This window comes from Rhinolophus sinicus, linkage group LG05 (genome assembly GCF_036562045.2).
Source record: "Rhinolophus sinicus isolate RSC01 linkage group LG05, ASM3656204v1, whole genome shotgun sequence".
Classification (NCBI taxonomy): Eukaryota; Metazoa; Chordata; class Mammalia; order Chiroptera; family Rhinolophidae; genus Rhinolophus; species Rhinolophus sinicus.
The window spans coordinates 82,228,415-82,250,070 of NC_133755.1; the positions used below are offsets into that span (position 1 = coordinate 82,228,415).

Consider the following 21,656-nt stretch of genomic DNA (forward strand, 5'->3'; position numbering starts at 1 on the left):
GTAAATCTAATACTTGTAGAGCTTTTGTTGATTAAGTAAACAGCACAGTTGGTTAATATTTCACATGAATAATACTTTGTGTAGTAAGTGGAAAATTTTAAGCCTTTTATGCTGAATTAGGAAAAAAGACTTCACAATGCGTGCATGTCAGCTAAGAATCGCAAGAATTGCCTTAACCTCAGCTTCTCCTTTCAGCTCCTCTTTTTCTTGGACTTCAAATAGAAAGCTTTCTAATAGCAATGGTAAAATTATTCAGATTTCCACGGTACAGAAGATTTGTTCAGAATATTTGTTATATCACCAGTCTATAAAAGTAGGATATTTGCAGGGAAGCCTCTAGAAAGTAAGCTGTTGGAACTGTTCATATTCAGCTCATTATAAAATCTAAACTATTTCACATTGCAGGTGGGAGTGAAAATTGTTATAACGTCTGGGGAGGGCAATTTGGCAATATCTATCAGAATTACAATACCTATATATCCTTTGACTTAGCATTTCCACGTCTAGAAATTTATCCTACAGATAGACTTGCACATGTACGAGGCGACGTGTGTACATGATTATACTTTGCAGCAAAAGACTAGACATAACAGATGTCCAGTGAAAGGGGACTGCTTTGTCAAATACGCTACAGCCACAAAGTGGCATCTACCATGCTGGTTAAAACAGAATAAGGAAGCTCAATGTATTGCTGGGGAAAGACCTCCAGGATACACCTTGGCTGCACCTTGCTTTGTTCACATCACAAGGTATTGTTTGCTGCTCTCCTTTTTCCAAGGAAATATTTATATATGCCATTGTAGGTATAAAGGATCTCTGGAAGGACAGATAAGCAACTGGTAATATGTGTTGCCCCTGAAGAGCAAATGGGTAGCTGGCGGACAGGGATGAAGGAGGAAGACTGGTCACCTTGTTGTGCCTCTTAGACTTCGAATCATCTGTTTCAGAACAAAACAAAACAAACCACCTTTGCCATCAGGTTCTTGTTACAGTGATACTGTGGCAGAGGGTATCCTAAACCAGCAGTTTACCACCTGGCTAATGATCAGATTCATAGGGGACCCTCTGCAAAAGAAAGATTGCAGATTTTTGATTCAATATATCTGGAATGGGGCTTACGAAATTTGCATTTTGGGAAAGCTTCCTAGGAGATTTTGATTATTAGTGGGTTTGGCAAACTATCTTAGGATCTGGTCTACTCAAGAATGTAACACTGTGTATGTCTATAATTTTTTATAGATTTGTAGCTAGAACTAGAAATAGCAATAGGTGGGTTGCTTATTTCCCCCTAGAAACTTGTGAATATTTTGAAGAGGAGCTAATTTAGCAAATAAATGACCTTATCTAAGTAAACAAGAGGTTAGAAATAGAGGACCTGACCAGGAGAGAATCTTCATGCTCAGGCTCTGTATAAGTTTGAGTCAACTTGCTAGTTTGAACCTTTGTGAGAACTACTTGCTTTTAGTTTCTCGTCACATTTTTTTTTTTTTTAAGATTTTTATTGGGGAAGGGTAACAGGACTTTATTGGGGAACAGTGTGTACTTCCAGGCCTTTTTTTCCAAGTCAAGTTGTTGTTCTTTCAATCTCAGTTGTGGAGGGTGCTGTTCAGCTTCAAGTTGTTGTCCTTTCAGTCTTAGTTGTGGAGGGCACAGCTCAGCTCCAGGTCCAGTTGCCATTGCTAGTTGCAGAGGGCACAGCCCACCATCCCTTGCAGGAGTCGAACCGGCAACCTTGTGGTTGAGAGGATGCGCTCCAACCAACTGAGCCACCTGGGAGCTCAGCGGCAGCTCAGCTCAAGGTGCCGTGTTCAATTTTTTAGTTGCAGGGGGCGCTGCCCACCATCCCTTGCGGGAGTCAAGGAGTTGAACTGGCAACCTTGTGGTTGAGAGCCCGCGCTCCAACCAACTGAGCCATCCGGGAGGCAGCTCAGCTCAAGGTGTTGTGTTCAACCTTAGTTGCAGGGGGCGGAGCCCACCATCCCTTGCAGGACTCGAGGAGTTGAACTGGCAACCTTGTGGTTGAGAGCCCACTGGCCCATGTGGGAATCTAACCGGCAGCCTTCGGAGTTAGGAGCATGGAGCTCTAACCGCCTGAGCCACCGGGCTGGCACCTCGTTGTCACATCTTTGAAAGAAGGACCTAAGTCTCAGAAATTGATAGTTTACATGTCTGAATTTATAGCTCAGATTTGTTATTAAAATCTGCACACTGAAGAGTTAGGGTAAGCTGTTACCAACTGAGCTTACATGTGACTCAGCAAGTTTCTGGTTTGGATGACTCTGTCAGGCTGAGGGTGAGGAGAGCGCCTTTTATGTGTAATAAATAGCCTCAGGTACTAAAGAACAACCCTGGTCTTCCTAAAATGAAGCTTTTTCCAAAGTATGTAAGAATTTGTATAGGTGCAATCAAGAATACTACTAGATAGCAAGAATTGAAGTTGGTGTAGATGTAGGGTAACATACTTGCTTCCTTTTCTTGGGCAGATCCAAAACCATAGGGAGTGCAGTTCAAGTCCACACTGTCATTTCCACTGCCATGGCTTTAATGGTTTGTCAGAATGCCAGTGCCCTTGAGTCCAAGCTGCATGAGAAATGGGATCCTTGCAGAGAGCCACAGGCTAATTTGGTCATCCTGTATGGAAAAAGTCCAGTGGTGATTAAGTGTTTGTCCCAATTACATAGCTTCAGTCAGATGGTATCTTTTAGGTTCCAAGACAACATTTGGTGAACAGAAAAAAGCCTGGCCTGCCTGAGGTTTCTCTGACAGAAGTGTCCTGAAGGCTGGCCTGGTATATTGGTTTTCATGAAAACCTTAATAAATGTTAACTAATTGAAGTCATTTCTTCCCCTCCCAATTGAAAGCTTACAGGTTAGACTTTTGGACACAGAATCAAATACAGCATATAGAATAGTTCATCAGACAAGTGCAGGAATAAAATAATCTGAATGTTAACTTATTGTCCTTGCTCTTTAGGGGTGGGGAGAGGAGTGGATTTCGAACTCAGAAAAGTTGCAAGAACTGTACAAAGAACTCTTACATACCCTTTGACCAGAATCACCTATTGTTAGCTGTTATGTTAGCATTTCACCACATGTACTTTATTGTTTGCTCACTTGCTCTCTCTGGTTATACGTATATATTTTTCTGAGCCATTTGAGAATAAGTTGCTTGTATCATGCCCTTTGTCACAAATACTTGAGGTGTATTTCCTAAGAATAAGTACATCCTCTTACATAACCACAGTTTAGTTATCAAGCTCAGGAAACATAAATCTACCAACCATATTTCATTTTTATCCGTTAATCCAACATTGTCCTTGCATTGTTTTTTCCTGTCCTGTACAGAATCCTCTCTAGGATCATGTACTTTTTGGTCAAGTCTCCTTCGTCTCCTTTAATCTAGAACCGATCTTTAGCCTTTCTTTGTATTTTATGACACTGACAATCTCACCGCCTTTTGTTTAATAGAATGTTCTTCATTCCTCGTTTGTCTGATGTTTCCTCCTGATTACATTCTGGTACATGTCCTCAGCTGTGTCCCCAGGATATCACATCTGTAGGCAGGCACACAGGGTCCATCTATCTGCCCCTGTTGGTGATAGTAATTTTGATCACCTATTAAGGTGACTATCCAGTTTTTCCATACTTGTTCCTTTTGAAACAGTATCTTTCCCCAGCTGCCAATTAAGAAAAGCCCATTGACTTACGGCCTCATTTAATGGTAAGACTTTGAACACAGCATAGGAAACTAAGATCTCAAAGCTTTTTGTAAGTACTTAATCAGCTTTCACAGTGACTGAGAAACAGATCTCCTAATCCTTCCCTCCTTTTGTTTGCCTGTACTTCACATCCTAGTATTTTTGGGGGGACGGTTGAAAGAATAGAGAAGTAAAGGTAGGACAAAGAATTTTATCTCTATATTCAAATGCCACATTTCCCCCCTCTTCACCCTTTTTATCTCAGCTTCTGCTGGTAGAGTGAAGCTCGTAAAGAGGGACAAAAAGAAGAGTAATACAATAAAGCCTAGAGTGGCAGACATTACTAATTGCCCACCCCAGTATTTATTACTATCAAAAACAATAGAATCTCAGGGGTGGCCGGTTATCTCATTTGGTTAGAGCATGGTGCTGATAACACCAAGGTTGTTGGTTTGATTCCAGCATGGGTCACTGTGGGCATGGGCGCCCTCCTTAAAAAGAAAAAACAAACAAACAAACAAAAAAATTCTAAAGTAAAAAAAAATTCAATTTGGGCTGGCCCGGTGGCTCAGGCAGTTAGAACTCCATGCTCCTAACTCCGAAGGCTGCCAGTTCGATTCCCACATCCAGTTCGATTCCCACATCCAGATCCCATGATCGCCCACGGCCATCTTTCGGGGACCAGACAGAGACATAAGGTGTAAAACATTGAGATAAGCAAAGTCCCAAAAAGGCACAGTCTCACAGACTTTTCTTTCCTCAAGGAAGGACACGGGTGGGGACTATCGGCTAGGCTGCTGTGTGACAACAATCTTGGGCCACGAATTGGCAACTGAGGACGGTGTTCGCAAACCAGAAGGAGCTTAATGATTGAAGAGCTACTTAGACTTCTTTTACGTGAAAGAGAAATAAACGTCTTTTTTGTTAAAGTTAGGTGTTATTTTGAGTTTCCTGTTATATGCAGTTGAGCCTAAAACCTGACTGATAAAAAAGAGGTGTTGAAGAGGAGAGTAGTACTGAACTTGTCCAGCTAGAAAAACTTGCCTCGGGTATGCCACGCTCTAATACTGAGTATGGATAGTCTTCTAAGTGATGGAACACAAGTCTTTTCCTCTACGGCGCTTACATGGCGCTTACATTCTAGAGGGGAAGTGAGACAATAACAAATAGAAAACACCAATGTTGTGTGGTATGTGCCATGAAGAAAAATAAAGAAGGTAATAGGTGATACAGGAGAGTTAGCATGTCCCTAGGTAGACAGGGAGGTCCCTGGTGGAATAAACGAAGACAGCCATATCCTAAAACTTCAGGTTTTGAAATCACTGCTTCGCTCCAGGACATAATGTAATAAGGCCTTAAGGTTAATCATAAAATTCATTTTGGCCTGACAAATGGAGCAGATCTGATAAGAGTGGGTTATTTTGCTAATTCCTTTAGGATGGGCAAGCAGAACAAACCTGGTAGACAAATTTCATTAGAATTTCATTAGAAGGCGCCAGTTCCCTTCTTCAAACAAGTTCCCTTCTTCACCCAGCCCCCTTCCCCAAGCAGACAAGGGAAGGTATAAAAGTAAGAGCTTTTGCCTCAGACACAGGGCCACCCCCATTGGGGACCACGTCCTGCTTGGGAGCTGCAACCTCTTCTCCTGCCTCTAATAAACTATCTTCTTTTTAAAACTTTTTGCCTCTCCCTGGTCCGTGTTTCCATCCTTCGGCTTCATGAGACACGATCCCAGCCCACACCCAGATCCAACATCACCTACATCATAGGGAATGCCAGTAGCCCACTGGGGGAAAGAAAAGAAAGGCGTGGGGGGGCGAGGTGGGGGGAGACATTCAGATGTCTAGGGCTCAACCTTTCCAGGCAGAGGGAACAGCCAGTGCAAGGACCCTGAAGGTGGAGTCTGCCATTCTATTGGAGAAACAGCAGGGGAGCCAGTGTAGCTCCAAACAGCCAGAACTATGGAGATGGCTATGCCCATTATCTTGATTCGGGTGGTGATGTCCCAAAACTCTAAAAATTGTACACTTCAAAAAATGCACTTTTCAAAAATATGGTCATGGAAGGAGAACTGACTCCGGGTGGTGAACACAATGGGATTTATAGATGATGTAATACAGAATTGTACACCTGAAATCTATGTAACTTTACTAACGACTGTCACCCCAATAAACTTTAATTAAAAAAAATGTACTTTGTTGTATGTCAATCATAGAATTGCTTTAAAAAGTCATAGCTACCACAAATTAGAAACTGCTCTCAAGAATCCTTGTAGACAGTAATAACAAATCTTTGCTACTCAACCCTTTTGTTCTTGAGTTTTCTATAAAATTACCTTTACTGTTTGCATAGTCTTCTTTCTCCGGGCATTATGGGTCTTCTTGTTCCATACATAGCACAGTGTGTACAAATAAATGTTTCATCATGAATTAAGAGACGTCGCCATCCTGCCAAGCAGGTGAGGGAAGCTCCTGGATCTGAAAGTGATCAGCTGGGTGTTTTTAAAATGTATGGGTGGTGGGATATGACTTGGCAATAAGAAGGAATGAATTATTGATCCAACAACTTGGATGGATCTCAAGGGCAGTATGCTGAGTGAAAAAAAGCCAGTTTGAAAAGATCACACTGCACGATACCATCTAGTATATAAATGACAAAGTTATGGAGATGAAGAACAAATTAGTAGTTGTCAGGGGGTAGGAAGCGTGTTGGGGCGCGTGGAGCAGAGTGACTATAAAGGGTTGGCCTGACCGAGAGCTTTGTGCTGAAGGACTACGTCTGTATCTGGGGTATGGTAGTGGTTACACAAGTCTGCACGGGATAAAGTGACAGAATCACACACACACACACACACACACACACACACACACACACACACACACCAGTATCAATTTCTTGGGTTTTATATTGTACTATACTTATGTAAGATGTAGCCGTTGATAGAAGGTGGGTGAAGAGTATATGGGACTTATCTGTGTTTATAACTTCCTATGATTCTATATTTCAAAATAATAGATTTTTAAAAATGTATGACTTCTGCTTCCAGAAAGATGGAGTAGATAGGATATATATTTCCCTATTCCTATTGCTAAGTACAACTAAAACCCTGGACATTTTACACCTGCAGACACACACACACACACACACAATACAGGAAAGACTGAAAGGTGGAGAGAATTAAGCAGAACTTGGGATAGGGAACTTGGGAACCCAAGGAACAAGATGTGTTCTCTGGATTTTCTTTTTGCCTCGTGTATCCCAGACTTGGAGTTGAAGAAATTGGCAATGAAGAAACACCAATGTGCAGCAGACAAAAAACTACCCCAAGAAAAGCCTGCTCTCTGTAGCCAAAGGCGTAGAAAACAGGCAGTTAAGACACAGTTAAGACAGAAAACTTTTAGACAACAGCCACTCTACTCCAGCCAAACACCGCATTAAAAACTGGTCCTACCCCCCACCCATGCCACAAAGGCCAAGTGGGAAGCTTAGATTTCCACCCCATGAGACTGTAATGAAGTGCCCAAACCCCTGCCAGGGTGGTGTCAAAAAAGAGCTAGGATTATCCTCCCCATGTGGCAGTAACGAGGCATTGTCCCCTCCTGACGGAAGTCGTGTTAGAAGAGGCTTAGTCGGGACGTAAAGGACATTCACCAGTGCCCAGTGGTGATGGGGCTGCATATACCCCTATGTCAGAGAGGCCGTGTGGCAGCAGTGACAAGCTCCTCCGCCACTCCCAGCTCGGGAAGTATTGGCGCAGCCTACTGGAGAGCTGGATTCCCACCTAAGCCTTCTCCTTGGGTGTCCACGGAGGCTAACAGGGCAACCCGAACTTCTATCTCCACCTGTCAGTCACCAAGGGGACGCCTCCCCCTTCTTCTGCCAGACCATTGTGAGAAAAAGCCAGCAAAACAGAAGGTTTAAGTAAGACCCAGAGTCTCAGAAGATAATATAAAAATGTCCAGTTTTCAATCTAAAATGACTCATTCTCCCCCCGCCCTCCAAAAACCCAAACTTGTCATATCAAGAACCAGGAAGATCTCAAAAAGAATTTAAATGACAATCACTAGATGTCAACACCAAGATGAAAGGGATGCTAGAATTATTTGACAAAAATTTAAGAGCCGCCATCATAAAAATGCTTCAACAAGCAATTACAAATATGCTCAAAATAAATGAAATAGAATATATAAAAATGAACCAAATGGAAATTTTGGAATCCAAACATAAAATAAATAAAAAGTCAGTGGATGAGTTCAACAGTGAACAATTGGTAACAGGAAATAATCAGAGAACTTGAAAATAGAACAATAAAAATATCCAATCTGAACAACAGAGAAAATAGACTTACAACAAAAATGAACAGAGCTTCAGGGACCTATGGAACTATAGCAAAAGATCTAATATTCATGTTAGAGACCCAGGAGAGGAAAAAAAGGAAAGAGCCAAAAAAGGTACTAGAACAAATAATGGTTGAAAAGCTCCCAAAGTTGCAAGAGACATAAACCTACATATTCAAGGAGCTGAGCAAACCTCAATCAGAAAAACTCAAATCCACACCAAGACTTGTTGTAATCAAACTTCTGAAAACTAAAAGCAAAGAAAAAAAATGAAAACAGCCAGAGAAAAATGACACCTTACTTTTGGGGGAAAATAATTTGAAGGACAGCAGATTTCTCATTAGAAACCATGGGCACCAGAAGGAAGTGGCAGAATGTTTTTCACGTGCTGAAAGAAAACTATCAGCCCAGAATACTATGGCCAGTGAAAACATGCTTCAGAAATGAATGGGAAATAAAGACGTTGTCCAATGAAGGAAAGCTAAGAGAATTTGTTGCCAGCTGACCTACCTTAAAAGAATAGCTAAAAAGTTCTCTGAACAGAAAGGAAACGAATGACTCTCATAATATCAGGAAGGAAGAAAGAATATGGTAAGCAAAAATATGGGTAAGTATAATAGTTTTTACTTTTTCTGATGTTTGAAACAAAAATCATAACTGGTTGATGTAGCTCTAAATGTTTGTAGAGGAAATATTTAAGACAATTATACCTACCGGGGGAAAAAGGGATATAAATGGAGGTAAAGTTTTATATTTCACTTGAACTGGTAAATGGCAATACCAGTAGACTGTGATAAGATATGGATAAATAATGTAACAACTAGAAAAATAACTAAAAGTTGTACAACTAAAAGCTATGAAAGCTATACACTCAAATACACTATAGATTCCTTATTTAAAATCTTATTACAAAACTACACTAATGAAGACACTGTGTTACTGGTATACAGATGAATGGAATAGACTTGAAAGTCTAGAAATAGACTCTTACTTTTACTTTTGGTCGTTGATTTTCACCAAGACAATTCAGTGGAGAAAGAATATTCTTTTCAACAAATGATGCTGAGACAATTAGATATCCACATGCAAAATAATTAAGTTGGTCCCCTTCATCACTTCTTATGTAAAAATTAACTCAAAATGATTCAAATTCCTAAATATGAGACCTAAAACTGCAACTTTTAGAAAAAACATAGATGTAAATCTTCATGACCTTGGATTAGCAATGATTTATTAGATTTGACACTAAGCACAGCAACAACAATGAAAATAAACTGGATAACATCAAAATTAAAAATTTTTGTGCTTCAAAAGACACTCAGGAAAATGAAAAGACAACTCACAGAATGGGACAAAAGTTTTTGCAAATTATATCTGATAAGAGACTTGTGTCTAGAGTAGAAAAAGAATTATTACAACTCAATAATGAAAAGACAAATATCCAATTTAAAAATGGACAAGGGATCTGAATAGACCTTTCACCAAAGAAGATATATAAATGGTCCATAAGCACATGAAAAGATACTCAGTATCATTAGCCATCAAGGAAATATATACAAATTCATAACAAAACATTAACAAACAGAATTCAGCAATATATGAAAGTAATTATATATCACGTCCAAATGAGGTTTATTTCAGGGATGCAGGCTGGTTCAGTATTTGAGAATTAATCAACACAATCCACCATATTAGCAGGCTAAATTCACATGAACATAGCATTCAAATGCAAAAAAAGCATTTGAAAAAATTAAACATTCTTGATAAAAAAAACTCTCAGAAAAATAGGAAGAGAACTTCCTCAACTTGATAAAGAGCATCCACACAAAAAAAAATCTAGTTAATGTTACACTTAATAGTTTAATAAAGACCAAATGCTTTCTCCCTAAAACTGGGAACAAAAAAACGATGTCTGCTCTCACCAGTCCTAAATAAAGTGCCAGGAGGTGTAACCAGCTCAAAAAGGCAAGAAAAGGAAGTAAAAGGCATTCATATCAGAAAGGGAGAAATGTTCTGTAAACTAAGTGCATCAATGTCAATACCCTGGTTGTGACGGTGTATTACAGTTTTGTAAGTTGTTATCATTGAGGGAACTAGGTGAAAGATACAGGGATCTCTTTAGATTATTTCTTCCAACTGAATGTTAATCTACCATCATCTCAAAATAAAATGTTTAATTTAAAAATTGTATGGATTGCCCCTAAATCCCTTTTGTTTTTATATGCCTCACATTCTTAGCATTGCAGGGAAGGATAAACACATTAATATTACTGGGAGAGCATGAACTCTCCTATTCAATGGATCCCTAGAGAGGCCATATTCTTTTAGAGCACGAGTTTTTGCTTTCAACAAAAATAACATTCATCAGGCGTGATGAATGGTTCAAGGAGGATGCTGAGTCTCTGAGCTTGAGGAAGGTTTTGTTTTATGTAGCTAATGTCAGACATCTAAATCAGCTGATGGGGTGCTCCAGGTAAAGAAGCATGAAATGCAAGAAATGGCCCTGAGGCCCCTGCAGCTGAGAGCTGAATTGGGAAGGAGCGATAATGATCAATACTCCTGACAAGAAACCTCTTCTTCCATAGGATCTATTGGTGTGTATTCTGGTGAGAGGTGGGCAGAGGGACAAATAATAATAGACTATGCAGCCATGATGGTAGGGACTGGGAAGTAGGCTGGTGGGGACCTAGGCTGAGGGATGACTTGCTTCTTTTTTAAAAAGGTAATTTTGGGGGGACTTCTGGGAAAAATTGAACTTACTATGATGAAGACAGAAGCATAGGTATGCATTAAGTCTGTTGATTATTTATTGTAAAAATCTCACATTTATATGGTTACCATGCTTAGACGATCTCTGGGATTAGGTAACAATTGTTTTGGGGGAGGGGCATTGCATGACTGAGGGATGGGGAGAGAGGGACATTTATCTTGATTTTTGTATTATGTGCACGTATAATATTACCTATTCACAAGAATGAATAAATTTAAAATTAATTGGTGGCCACATTTCCTGTAAGTCTTAGTATTATTTTGCTCAGGTTTTTGCTTGAAGGTGTAAGTCTAGAAAACTGCCACCTTCCCACCTTTGCCATTGGGTCTACAGATGTCCCTGGCATACGGGTTATACTTTTAAGTGTACGAACGGAAGAGGGTGAAAGTAGCACGGGCAGCAGTGAGAGTGAGAGACCTGGGTTCTAGTCCGGAGTCTCACTAAGTGGTTGTGCCCTTGGCAAGCTCTCAACCATTTCCCGGGGCTTCAGTTTCCTCATTTGCAAAACGAAGACGTTGATCTCTAATGTCCTTGGTAATTTTGACAATTACTGTCTCATTTTCTCCTGCCCCCCGACATTTGGGAGGGGTGCACCTCTGAAGTGTTGAGTAAACATGTGCCCATTGGTTAACCAGGTGGGGGCTCAGAGAGGCACAAAAAGATGGAGAGACGCCCCCTTCTCAGTTCTTCAGCAGAGCAGACGGCAGCGGTTCTGCGGACGCGTGAGGCCCTGAGACTACTGTTTCCCTCGCCACCGATTCCTGGAGTAGTTAGTTGGTGTTCAACAAATGAGTGAATGTGTGAAGGAAATGAATGAGAAGTGGACCGCGAGCTGCGCAATTTTCCAGCGAATTCCTGCAAAAAGTCACAAACGCGCCGCGTTTCCCCCGCGCTTCGAGGCGACTTCCGGAGGGCGAACCTCTGGCAGCGGAGGGCGAAGCCTTTCGGACCTGCCTCCGCAGGGCCGACCGCGGGGCCGAGGCGATGGCCCCGAGCTCGCCCCTCCGCCGCCGCGCGCCCCGCCCCTCGCCGCGCGCGCCCCCGCCGCCGCGCGCCCCACCCCTGGCCACGCGCGCCTCGGCCGCCGGGAGTCTGGCGAGCGGCGAGCTGTCTCCGCGTCGCTCAGGGCCGGCGGCCGCCGTGCCGCGTGGGTGGGTGGGATCGCGGCGGAGCTCCGAGAGCCGGCTCGGGGCGGGAGAGCGCCATGGCGGCCGCATCCGGCCCCCGCGTCGCGGCGAGGTGAGGGGCCGCCTCTTCACGGCTGAGGAGGCCACAGCTACCCGCCTGCCATCGTCGCGGGCCGCGGCTCCGGCATGGCCGGGATCATTAAGAAGCAGATCCTGAAGCACCTGTCCCGGTGAGAGCACCAGCGCCGGCCCTCAGCGGCCCCGGGCCCTTCCTAACCTCCTTCCACCTCCGGGATGCCGAGTTCCGGGCCCGGCCTCTCTCTTCAGCCCGAGCCGGGACCCCGTGGCGGTCCCCGTCTCAACGCCACCTGGACAGCCTTTTCCCCGCTCCGCTGGCTCCGACCGTTGTCACCACTCTGTGCTTCCCTCTCCCTGGGCCCTCGGGTACAGGGCGCTCCTGCCCTTGCGCTGGTGCCTCCGGCTCTTCCCCTTCCAACAGCCCCCACCCCGCAGCCCTCCCGACCCTCAGGGGTCTCCCGGCCGGCTGCCCCCGCCCTCAGCTGCCACACCGCCGAGCAGGTCACCCCGATCTCCCTTGCGTGTCTTCCGGCGCTGTGACCGTCTCTCCGAGGTCCCCCGGGTTGCACCCCTTTCCTGCCGGCCCCCTGCCGGGTTTCCTGTCCCCTTTGGACCCGCTGCCCCTCCCCCCGGGCCCTCTGCCCGCCTGGTCACGCGCGCCACCAAGCCCCCACTGCCTCCTCTCCCTCCTCCGACTGCTCCGGACTAGACCCTTATCCCCCGCGCGTTCTGAACGACCCTCGTACCCAGTCATTCCTAACCCGTTTTCCGCCCAGGTTTCCAACTCCGACGCTGCTTTTCTCCTTCCCAGAAGCTCCCAGCTCGTCCTCTTCATCGTCTGGCTGACCCTGTTGCATCACCCTTGAAAAAGATACCGTCCCTGCACCCAGGGCCGCTCCTTTGATCTCCTTTCTCCCTCCTTTGCTTCTCTTCTCATTACACAGACTAAATGGAGAAAGGTCATGAGAGTTGGGCATAAAGTTTCAACAACCTTCCCTTTAAGATGTGGAGGGTTTTTTTTTGACAGCCTATGAAAAGAACAATGTCCACTTCTGCTTTACAGCCATCTAAGCAGTGTTATGTCCCTCAGTAACCTGGGCAGAAAGGGGTGGCAGGCAACGCAGTGCGCAGGTGGAGCTGGATGGCTGCTGGTCCCTGGGTTACAACCGCAGGTTATCAGAGCTCGTGTCCACCAAAATTGGAAGCGAGGCTTTCGCTTAGTTTTCACTCCTTATTTCAGGTAGGGGTTGGTGATGCCTTAATACCTTCCGCCAGCTTTGTATCTCAAGTGGAGCGTGATTCAAGTCTCGGCTGCACAGTGGCCATTGGTTTTCAGGAGGTGGGAGTAGGGGGAGTGGAGGCACGTGGGGCCTTTCTAATGTGTCTTTCCTGGACTTCTCATTTGTTGGTGAGCGGTATATGAGACGCTGTTGCTGCCACTGCTTCCCTTTTCCTGGTTGGCACTCGTACTTATTTACTGTTCCTGTGATTTTAGGCTTTTATTAGTAATTGATTCAGATACATCTTTTGGTTAATCATCACGTTATAAAAGTAAAAGCAGGTTTGCTGCTGGAACTGGAAAGTGCCTTTGGATCCTTTACTAGGAGTAACTCCCTAATGCATTCTTTTTCAGGTAGCATTCCTCTGGGTGTTCCATGAGTTTAGTTGTTTTGTGTGAAGATTTAAATAAAAGTAGGACTCATATTGTGAAATGGTACAAAAAATTTAACTAAAGGGAAACTTAATTTGAATGAATATTGTGGGGACAGAGCCCCAGAGAGCAGTTTCCAGGCTCTCGGCCTCACGTGGAAAGGTGCTGGCTCGGGTGGTAGATGGCCGTCGGCTGTGGCTAGTTGACTGTCAGCTGTAACCATTGAGCCATTGGCTGCTAATATAACTGCTGCAGCTATGTTGGGGAGTCTAGGAGAGTCGAGGAGAGTCATCTGTCAGTTGGCAGAAAAGCGGACAGCAGGTCGCACGTCGTGTGAACCCAGCCGCCAGTGAGACTATAGTGGTGTGACTCCCCTACCTATGGCTCCGTGGGTGTTCCTTTTTGCCTCACCATGTCCTGCGTTCTTATGTGGGGAGCAGGACCGGAGGCCCCGCAGGCTGCCCCACGTGAGAAATATAGAATCAGAGAATTTTAAGGTTGAGATGATGTCACTTAACATAGCATTGTGTTTAAGAGCCCAGGCCTTTTGTGGCTTATTTTGTTCAACTGTAAAATGAGGCCAATGATAGTATCTAACTTAAAGGGCTATGATGAAGGTGACCTGAGTTTACTACATGTAAGGACTTAGCACAGTGCCTTGCACATAGTAAATGCTCAATAAAACATGAACTGTGGTTGATTTTTGGGCCACAGCTTGCATGATAATTTGATATAAGTGATAGATTTCTCCAGAAAAGTCCATATATGTGGACAGGTAATTTTTTAATATAAGTTCCAGGTATGTGTGTATGGGGTAATGAGCCCCTAAAGCACATGCCTGAACCCGGCAAGGCATCCTGGAACTGAGTGAATAACCCCTGACTAGTTCAACCCCTCATTTTATGGCTGAGGAAACTAAAGCCTAGAAAAGATAAATGACTTGCCCAAGTTGCAATGGAAGGTAAGTTGTAGTGGAAAAACCCAGCTTCCTGACAGGTATACTTTCCCCTGTAGTACACACATGTTCTGTGTGCTTCATATATCTATGAAGATGGGATTTTTAAAGACAATTTTAATAGTATATGCTGGCACATTCAGTGAATCCTTAGTGAACAAAGTTCTCTTTTAGATGAAGCAGGAATCTGTATGACAGACATTGGGAGAAATTTCTGATTTCCTCAGCGTTGGGTGGTTGATTGGGGAGGAGGAGGAGGTTATTCAGGCTGCAATTTCAGGGCTCCAGGAAGAGGTGCTAAGACGTGGGTCTGATGGGGGGAAAGGTCAAACTCCCGGGGCCTTTGTGTTGTTTAACTTGGAGAAACTGCCTAATCATGTGTGACATTGTGCCTCTGTGTGGGCTCTGCTTCACTCACAGAGGCTGCCCTGCCTGGAGGGAACTGTGGCCTCAGTGGCTCGATGGCTCGCCAAATGGTGGGGAAACAACAGAGAAGGTGTACTGAGTTACTGTGTTAAATAAATATCTGTAGGTGTTTAATAATTCCTTGTTGCTGCTGCTGATGGCGGTGCCACTTGACCTGGAGGAGAGTGTCTTACAGCAGGAGACACCCCAGTGACTTGCATAGCATGTTTAATTTTCGTCATGAAGTTGCAGATATTATTGAGAGTGTATTATTGGAATGCATCTTCTTTATTAGTAGAGTACTTTGGTAAACAAGATTTGAGGGAGGTGGTATTCAAGATCTTTTTGTTCAACAGCTCCTGTGGAGGAGGTACTGATCTGGGCACTGGGGACTCAGCAGGGAAGAAATGTAAAGTCTCCTAAGGGCTTTAAGCTCTGGCTTGGATGACTGCTGTGGATGCAGATTGCTTCAAGCACAGGATTCATTTCAACAGACCCACTTAGAAACAAGTCAGCATTTACAAAATATCCAAAATTGAGTTTTTCACTAAATTAGATTATTGTTGTTTTAGATCACCTTCTCTAATGACCTTTGGTTATCTCAGTAAGAGGAAATATGACTGATTGTGCAATCAGTCAGGGGACTGTGGTTTATGGAAAGATCAGGGACGCTGGAGCCAGACGAGCCGGATGCACCTTCCAGCTCTGCCACTTAATGAGCACAGGGCAGCCTCTCTGGGCCTTAGTGTTCTCATCTGTAAAAGACGGGAGGAGGAAGAATGCACCTCCTAGGAGGGTTTTGAGGATCGGGATAAAGGGCTATAATGCTGGCGTGTAAGTAGGGTTTGTGAAAGGGTAGCTATTATAGCAGCCGGAGAAGTTAGGGACACGACCAGGGTGTGGACGACAGCAGCCTGCCCCCGACTGGCTGTTTCTGAAACCCATTAGAAGTCTTAATTATTTACTGTAAATGGCGGCAGGAAGTGGGACCTTCAGTGACAGAGACATAGCTGATAGACATCAGGGTTAGGCGAAACTCAGGGGCATAGGAAATGTCCGAGTCCTTTTGGAGAATAAGAGCCTGACTGAGCTCATTCCTCTTAGTTTCTGATGAGTGGCTCCACTCGTGATTACTCAGTCTCCCGGGGACATCCCTGGGCGGTCCCCAGTGGGCAGTGGGGGGTCAGGCTCAGAAAGGCTACTGCTCACCCAGGACCTCAGGGGGTGCAGGTTTGTAGAGCTAGTCTCAGCTTCCAGCTCAGACCCCTTTATACTCATCGTCACCTTCGTTTCCCAAATAATTATTTTGTGCATTTTCTAGTAATGGCCAAATCATATATGTCTTTGTTTCTCTCCCTCATCTTCCTGTATTGCTTCAGAATAAAGCTCTTTTATTTACTTAGCAGATATTTAATAATAATAGCCAACTATTCGAATAAGCACTTTATACGTCTTAGGATGATTTAATCATCAGCCTTACCCTATGAGGTATGTATTAGTCCCATTTTATAGATGAAGAAATGAGTCACAGAGAGGTTCACTCACTTGCCCAAGATCAGGACGAGTAGGTGATGGAACCTGGATTCAAATTCAGGCACTCTGATCCCAGCGCTGTGCTTTTTCACCACTCCGCTGTTACAGTGGTTCTCTTCTATTGAGCATTTCAGCCTGAGCGTACCCTGGTCTCCAGCACCCACATGAAGGAGCACAGTGTCACCAGCACCCAGAAAGCTCCTTCCATCATTGCGTCTCCTTCCACCGTTACCACCACCAAAGAGTAACCACTGTCCTGATTTCTACCAGTATATATTAGTTTTGTCTGCTTTTATTTTATATAAATGGAATCATATAGTAAGTATGCTTTTGTGTCTGGCTTTTTAGCTCAGCGTTATTTTTGTGAGATTAATCCCTATTGTTGTTGCATCGAGTTGTAGACCTCCATTTTCATTGCTGTATTTGTTTATACATTTCACTGTTGATGGACATTTGGATAGTTTCCCAGTTTAGGTCTATGATGAATAGTGCTGCTGGGAACATTCTAGTACATGTTCTTTGGTGACCAAATATACACATATCTGTTGGGGATATAATAACAGTGGAATTTCTGGGTTGTAGGATATGCATAATATTATATTTTAATAGATATTGCCAGTTTTCCAAAATGGCTGTACCAGTTTATACTTCCACCAGAAATGTATGGGAGTTCTGGTTGTTCTCCATCCTTGCCAGCACTTGGTATTTTTCCTTTTCATTACGGGTATGGCTATTCTGGTGGGTGTGTTTTGAAATGTCTTTTACTTTGTGGTAAACCAGACGGCCACTTTATTCTAACCTTGTTTAATTTAAAATGTTGATCTATTTGTAAATTTTAGTCACAAGCAGACGACAGAACCTTGAAAACAAAAGATCTTTTTTTTTTTGAGAAATGTTCAAATTAGGCAGGTTCAGTGAAAATAATTGGGGTAATTTATAACCATTAGCCCATAAAATGTCTTACTTGAATGGATGTGATGACTAGCTCCCTGTCAAAATAACCATCATGTACATGAAGAGAAAGGGGGCCTGTTCTTCAGGCATTTGGGTTTTTGTTAAATATTTGGTCTTTAGACAACCTTGGATATTAAATAGTTTCATTCTGTTCTATAAGCTTACACTCCACTCTTACTAAAGAAACTAAAATTTGAATTTCATACTTTGGTATTGCAATCTTCACACCTTTCCAAGGGTAAAATGGTTGTCTTGTGTCTTAAAAGTAGCATTTAAAAGCAATAAAAATTTCAAAGCAGTACTGTTGTATCTGGCATGCAGTAGCTCAATGTATAGTTCACAAATAATGAAATTGCCTGCTTTGAAAAACTGGTTGAGAGGCACATCAGAAAGGTAGCAGAAAGGACCAGAACTTTGGATTCCAAAAGGTGGCTGTGCATTTTGACTCAGCCACTTGTAAGCTCTGTGCTCTGCAAGTCTTTTAGCTTCCTCCGCTGTAAATGGGGGATGATAACACCCAGTATTGTTTGGAGGATTAGAAGTAATGTGTAAAAGTGTTTGGTCCTGAAAAAGTAGGCATGTCCCCCTTTCTCAAAAGTAGATTTATTAGACCAAGTGAGATGCAGAGATGATTTTGCACATTTTAGATTCTGATTTTATAGATCAAGGCTGGAAGTATTAAGCCAGATTCTCCCAGGACCAGCCTACTTCTGAGAGATGAGCATTTTTGAAAGTATGTAAACTCTTTTCAATTCTAGAACTCAGTTCAGTGTAGAGGGTCCCCATTTCTTCCTGGGGGTACAGGGACTGAAAAATTAATAAATAATGACTATCTTTACGTATTAAAATTGCTGAAAAGAGATTGCTGTTAGTTTCTGGAGATAATGCTTTTCAGCATCTTGAAGGTTGTGCCTAACTTATCTAAATGTCTAATTCTTTAGATATTTAGGAATTACGTTTCTTAACATTTTAATACAGAGATGAATGTTCTTTGTATCAGTCCTTAAGGAGAGAAGGAAACAAGGATTGTTCCTGTTTATAAGTTTTTTTCATCTCAAGGCATAGTTCAAGGAGGAAACTTTGATCTCAGCACAGGTGAAATAGGTGAAATGTATACACTAGGTTGGGTCCTTAGAGGATTTATTTATATAGAGTCAGAGAAGATAGCACAATTATATACTGTATTCTTGGAGTGAAAAAGAAATTAGAAGTCGTTTAGTTTCTGTCACCTAGTATAGAACCTGGTTGAATAATAATCTGTAAGTATAGCATTGATCACTGGGGAAAAAAAAGATTCTTTTCATCACAACTCAGTTCTCTGCACCCCCTGGAGTGTGTCCTCCAGGACAGCAGGGCTTGTGTTCCTTGGCTGCTTTGAAAACCAGAGAGTTTGCGGATGCTTTGAGTGGGTGAGGTGGGTGCGGGAGATGTGTGCAGTGGGAGTGCGTGGTTGGAACTCAGGGAGCCTTAGACCTGAGGAATGTGGAAGTTGGGTGGGGGGCAGAAGGGCAAGGAAATCCAGTTCGCCCAGTATCATTAAGGGACCTTTTATCTTTGTGGATGAGGTAAGTACTTGCTACTTACTGGTGCTGACTGTAGATTCTAAGTACGCTTTCCAGTGTTCATAAGCAGTAAAATCAATCAATATCTGTAGTAAAGGGGAAAACTAAAGTGTGAAAATAGTACACATTAGTGTATTACTACTTTAGGTAAAGGGTATGTAGTTTGTACCTACTTGCCACAAAAATAAGGATTTGTATTATAAAATGTTTGTTTTATTTGCCTACAGCAATGGTTATTTTACATGTATATTCAGTCTTTATAGTACATTGGTCATATGTAGCTTGGATGTCAGTTCATTATTTAAAAAATTAGAATAGAGATCATGAGAGGTCAGTATATTTAAGTCTCTGACTTATGGGAGTATTATGTTCTCAAAAAAATTTTTAAGTTTGAAATTTGGAATGCGTGGTCCAATAGAAATAGTGTTGTAAATGTTGACCAGATTCCCAAGTTAGCCCACAGAAGCTGTGGTGGATTAATTACATATAATATAAGCTCACGAGGAGTTCTTGGTCTTGGTTGTTAGTGAATCAGTTGAAGGAGGAGGGGAGATGAAGAAGAAGAAAAAGGTTTTTCTTTCCTTTTTGTTGCAATCTTTTAGATCACTGAGATTATTGTCCTCTGCGGGGACTTCTTGGGTTGTGATTGAGGAGTGTGAGCAGTAGTTAATGAGCAGCGGGAGATGCTGATGTCATGCAGTTTGCAGAATAATTCCACACAAGGAAGCATTATCCTTTGTCTTTTTTGACTTTTGAATGTTTGTTAGATGTTTACATAGGTGAATTACGTGTTTAGATTATATAAGCGTAGAACTGAATTCTGTTTTACCTATAAACACAAAGTGTTGACAGCTTTAAACTATGGCGAATGTTCCAGAACTGTAACTACCCTGGGGGAAGGTTGTTATGAACTTTACCAAGTGTTTGTCACTATTTTAAAAAATGTTGTAACTCTTGTCATTGCCATTCCTGGAACTGAGTTTGTTTGGGTTGAGACCTACCTACTTAGACTAAGTTCTGAAACAGCTGAGGTGTGCTCGTGATACGCTCTCCTTTCTCGCCTTTCTCTCCTGGTGTCTCCTTTCTACTTCCTAAGGCCCCTGTCCTTGGACGCCCCCCTGTGCTGATTCTACCCGCAGCCCTTCACACTCCTCCCCCACGAGGCCTGCGTGCTCTGCTCCCCTCACTGTCTCACCAGAATTCCCAGTTCTTTAGGATACATGATTGCAGCTAAGTCAAGGGGGAAAAGTAGAGAACATATTGTGGAGCAGGAATCTATTCTGATTAGACCAACTCTATTTCAGAATATGTTCTACAGGGTCAGCTCCCCGAAGCTACTCTTCCTTTCTTAGCTTCTGAATCCACAGATACTCTGGAAGTTCTCTGTTTGTTTTTGAGTTTCCAAAAATGATTTCTGTTGCAGTGGCGGGGGGATGGGGCAGGGGTCTGGGCAACAGTTTGTGGTGTGTACGAGTCATCTGAAAGTTGGGAAATTCCAATATGTAAAAAATCCAGATAAAGATGGGCTAAAGTTCATTCAAGCTGACTGTCTCTAATCATCTGGTCTAGTGCTTTCCCAGGCAAAACTGAAAACATGCATTTCCCTTTTCTAAGAGAAATCTGTTTTCCTTCCTTCCTTCCTATCCCTTCAGTCATGCTGCCCTGAGAGGCGCATTTGTGCACATCTGGTCACATCACTCTTGCCTCTTGGGGAGGATATAATACCAATGAGATCTAGTGGGAAAGGGCTTTACTTCTACTAATAAAGGACTATCTCATATTTAACTAATCCTTCCTCGATAATAGTTGTGAACTCTAGACAATATATGAAAAACAGCTTCTTAAAGACATTGGAAAGTGACCAAATCAGGCAGAAACTGATGGGGAACTTGAAAGATAGGAACTGTATTGGGTAAGAGTCTCTTTTTGCCTGAAGATACTCCCCAGTTTGCATGGTGGGTGGCGGCTAGAATTTAAGCAAAAATCCAGTCTTATTAGCTTGGGGAGTCAGAACAGAGTTAAAGGTTACACGAGGAGCTAGAAAGTAAGGGGAGGAATCTCAGACAGGAGGGAGCAACAGGAGGGGGAGCCCTAAAATCTGCTTTTAAACTCTGTCCAAATCCTCGGCATGCATGGGGGAAGACTCCATGGAACCTAGAAAAAACAATAGTTAGAGAGCTGAAAGAACTGAGCTGAGATTCAGCTGCTGTCTACTACAGAGGATACAGAATTTGGAATATGAATCCCACCAAATTAATTGTCCAATAAGTGGAACAAAATTCACTCTTCAACTGATGAATGAATGGCTAAACAAAATGTGGTGTATCCATGCAATGGGATATTTGTGGCCACAAAAAGGAATGAAATGCTGATTCATGTTATAACACACATGGACCTTGAAAAGATGCTAACTGAAAGCAGTTAAATACAGAAGACTACATCTCTATGAATCCATTTATGTTAAATGTCCAGAATAGGCACATCTATAGAAACAAAATAGAATGATGGTTGCCTAGGGTTGAGAGGGATGATAGCAGAAGGGTATTTTTTGGAGTTGAGTGATGAAAATGCTCTAAAATTGATTAAG

General features: G+C 42.9%; 1 protein-coding gene and 1 long non-coding RNA gene across 3 annotated transcripts in view; one reads left to right on the top strand and one right to left on the bottom strand.

Moving 5' to 3' along the window:
• Positions 1–1,798: 1,798 nt before the first annotated feature.
• On the bottom strand, positions 1,799–14,726 carry LOC141571627 (uncharacterized). 2 transcript variants are annotated; one of them, XR_012496544.1, is made up of 4 exons: positions 12,756–14,726; positions 6,033–6,174; positions 3,454–3,588; positions 1,799–2,631 (listed from the first exon to the last, which is right to left on the bottom strand). It is a non-coding gene; the product is annotated as an uncharacterized LOC141571627 (long non-coding RNA). The 2 variants fall into 2 exon arrangements; XR_012496543.1 differs by lacking the exon at positions 6,033–6,174 and having other exon boundaries at positions 12,756–13,354.
• Positions 11,851–21,656, top strand: part of BLTP3A (bridge-like lipid transfer protein family member 3A) — a 51,549-nt gene continuing 41,743 nt past the window's right edge. The window contains exon 1 of the mRNA XM_019738731.2: positions 11,851–12,161. Coding sequence (XP_019594290.2) covers positions 12,118–12,161 — 44 coding nt within the window. The 5' untranslated portion in view covers positions 11,851–12,117. The remainder of the gene's footprint in view (positions 12,162–21,656) is intronic.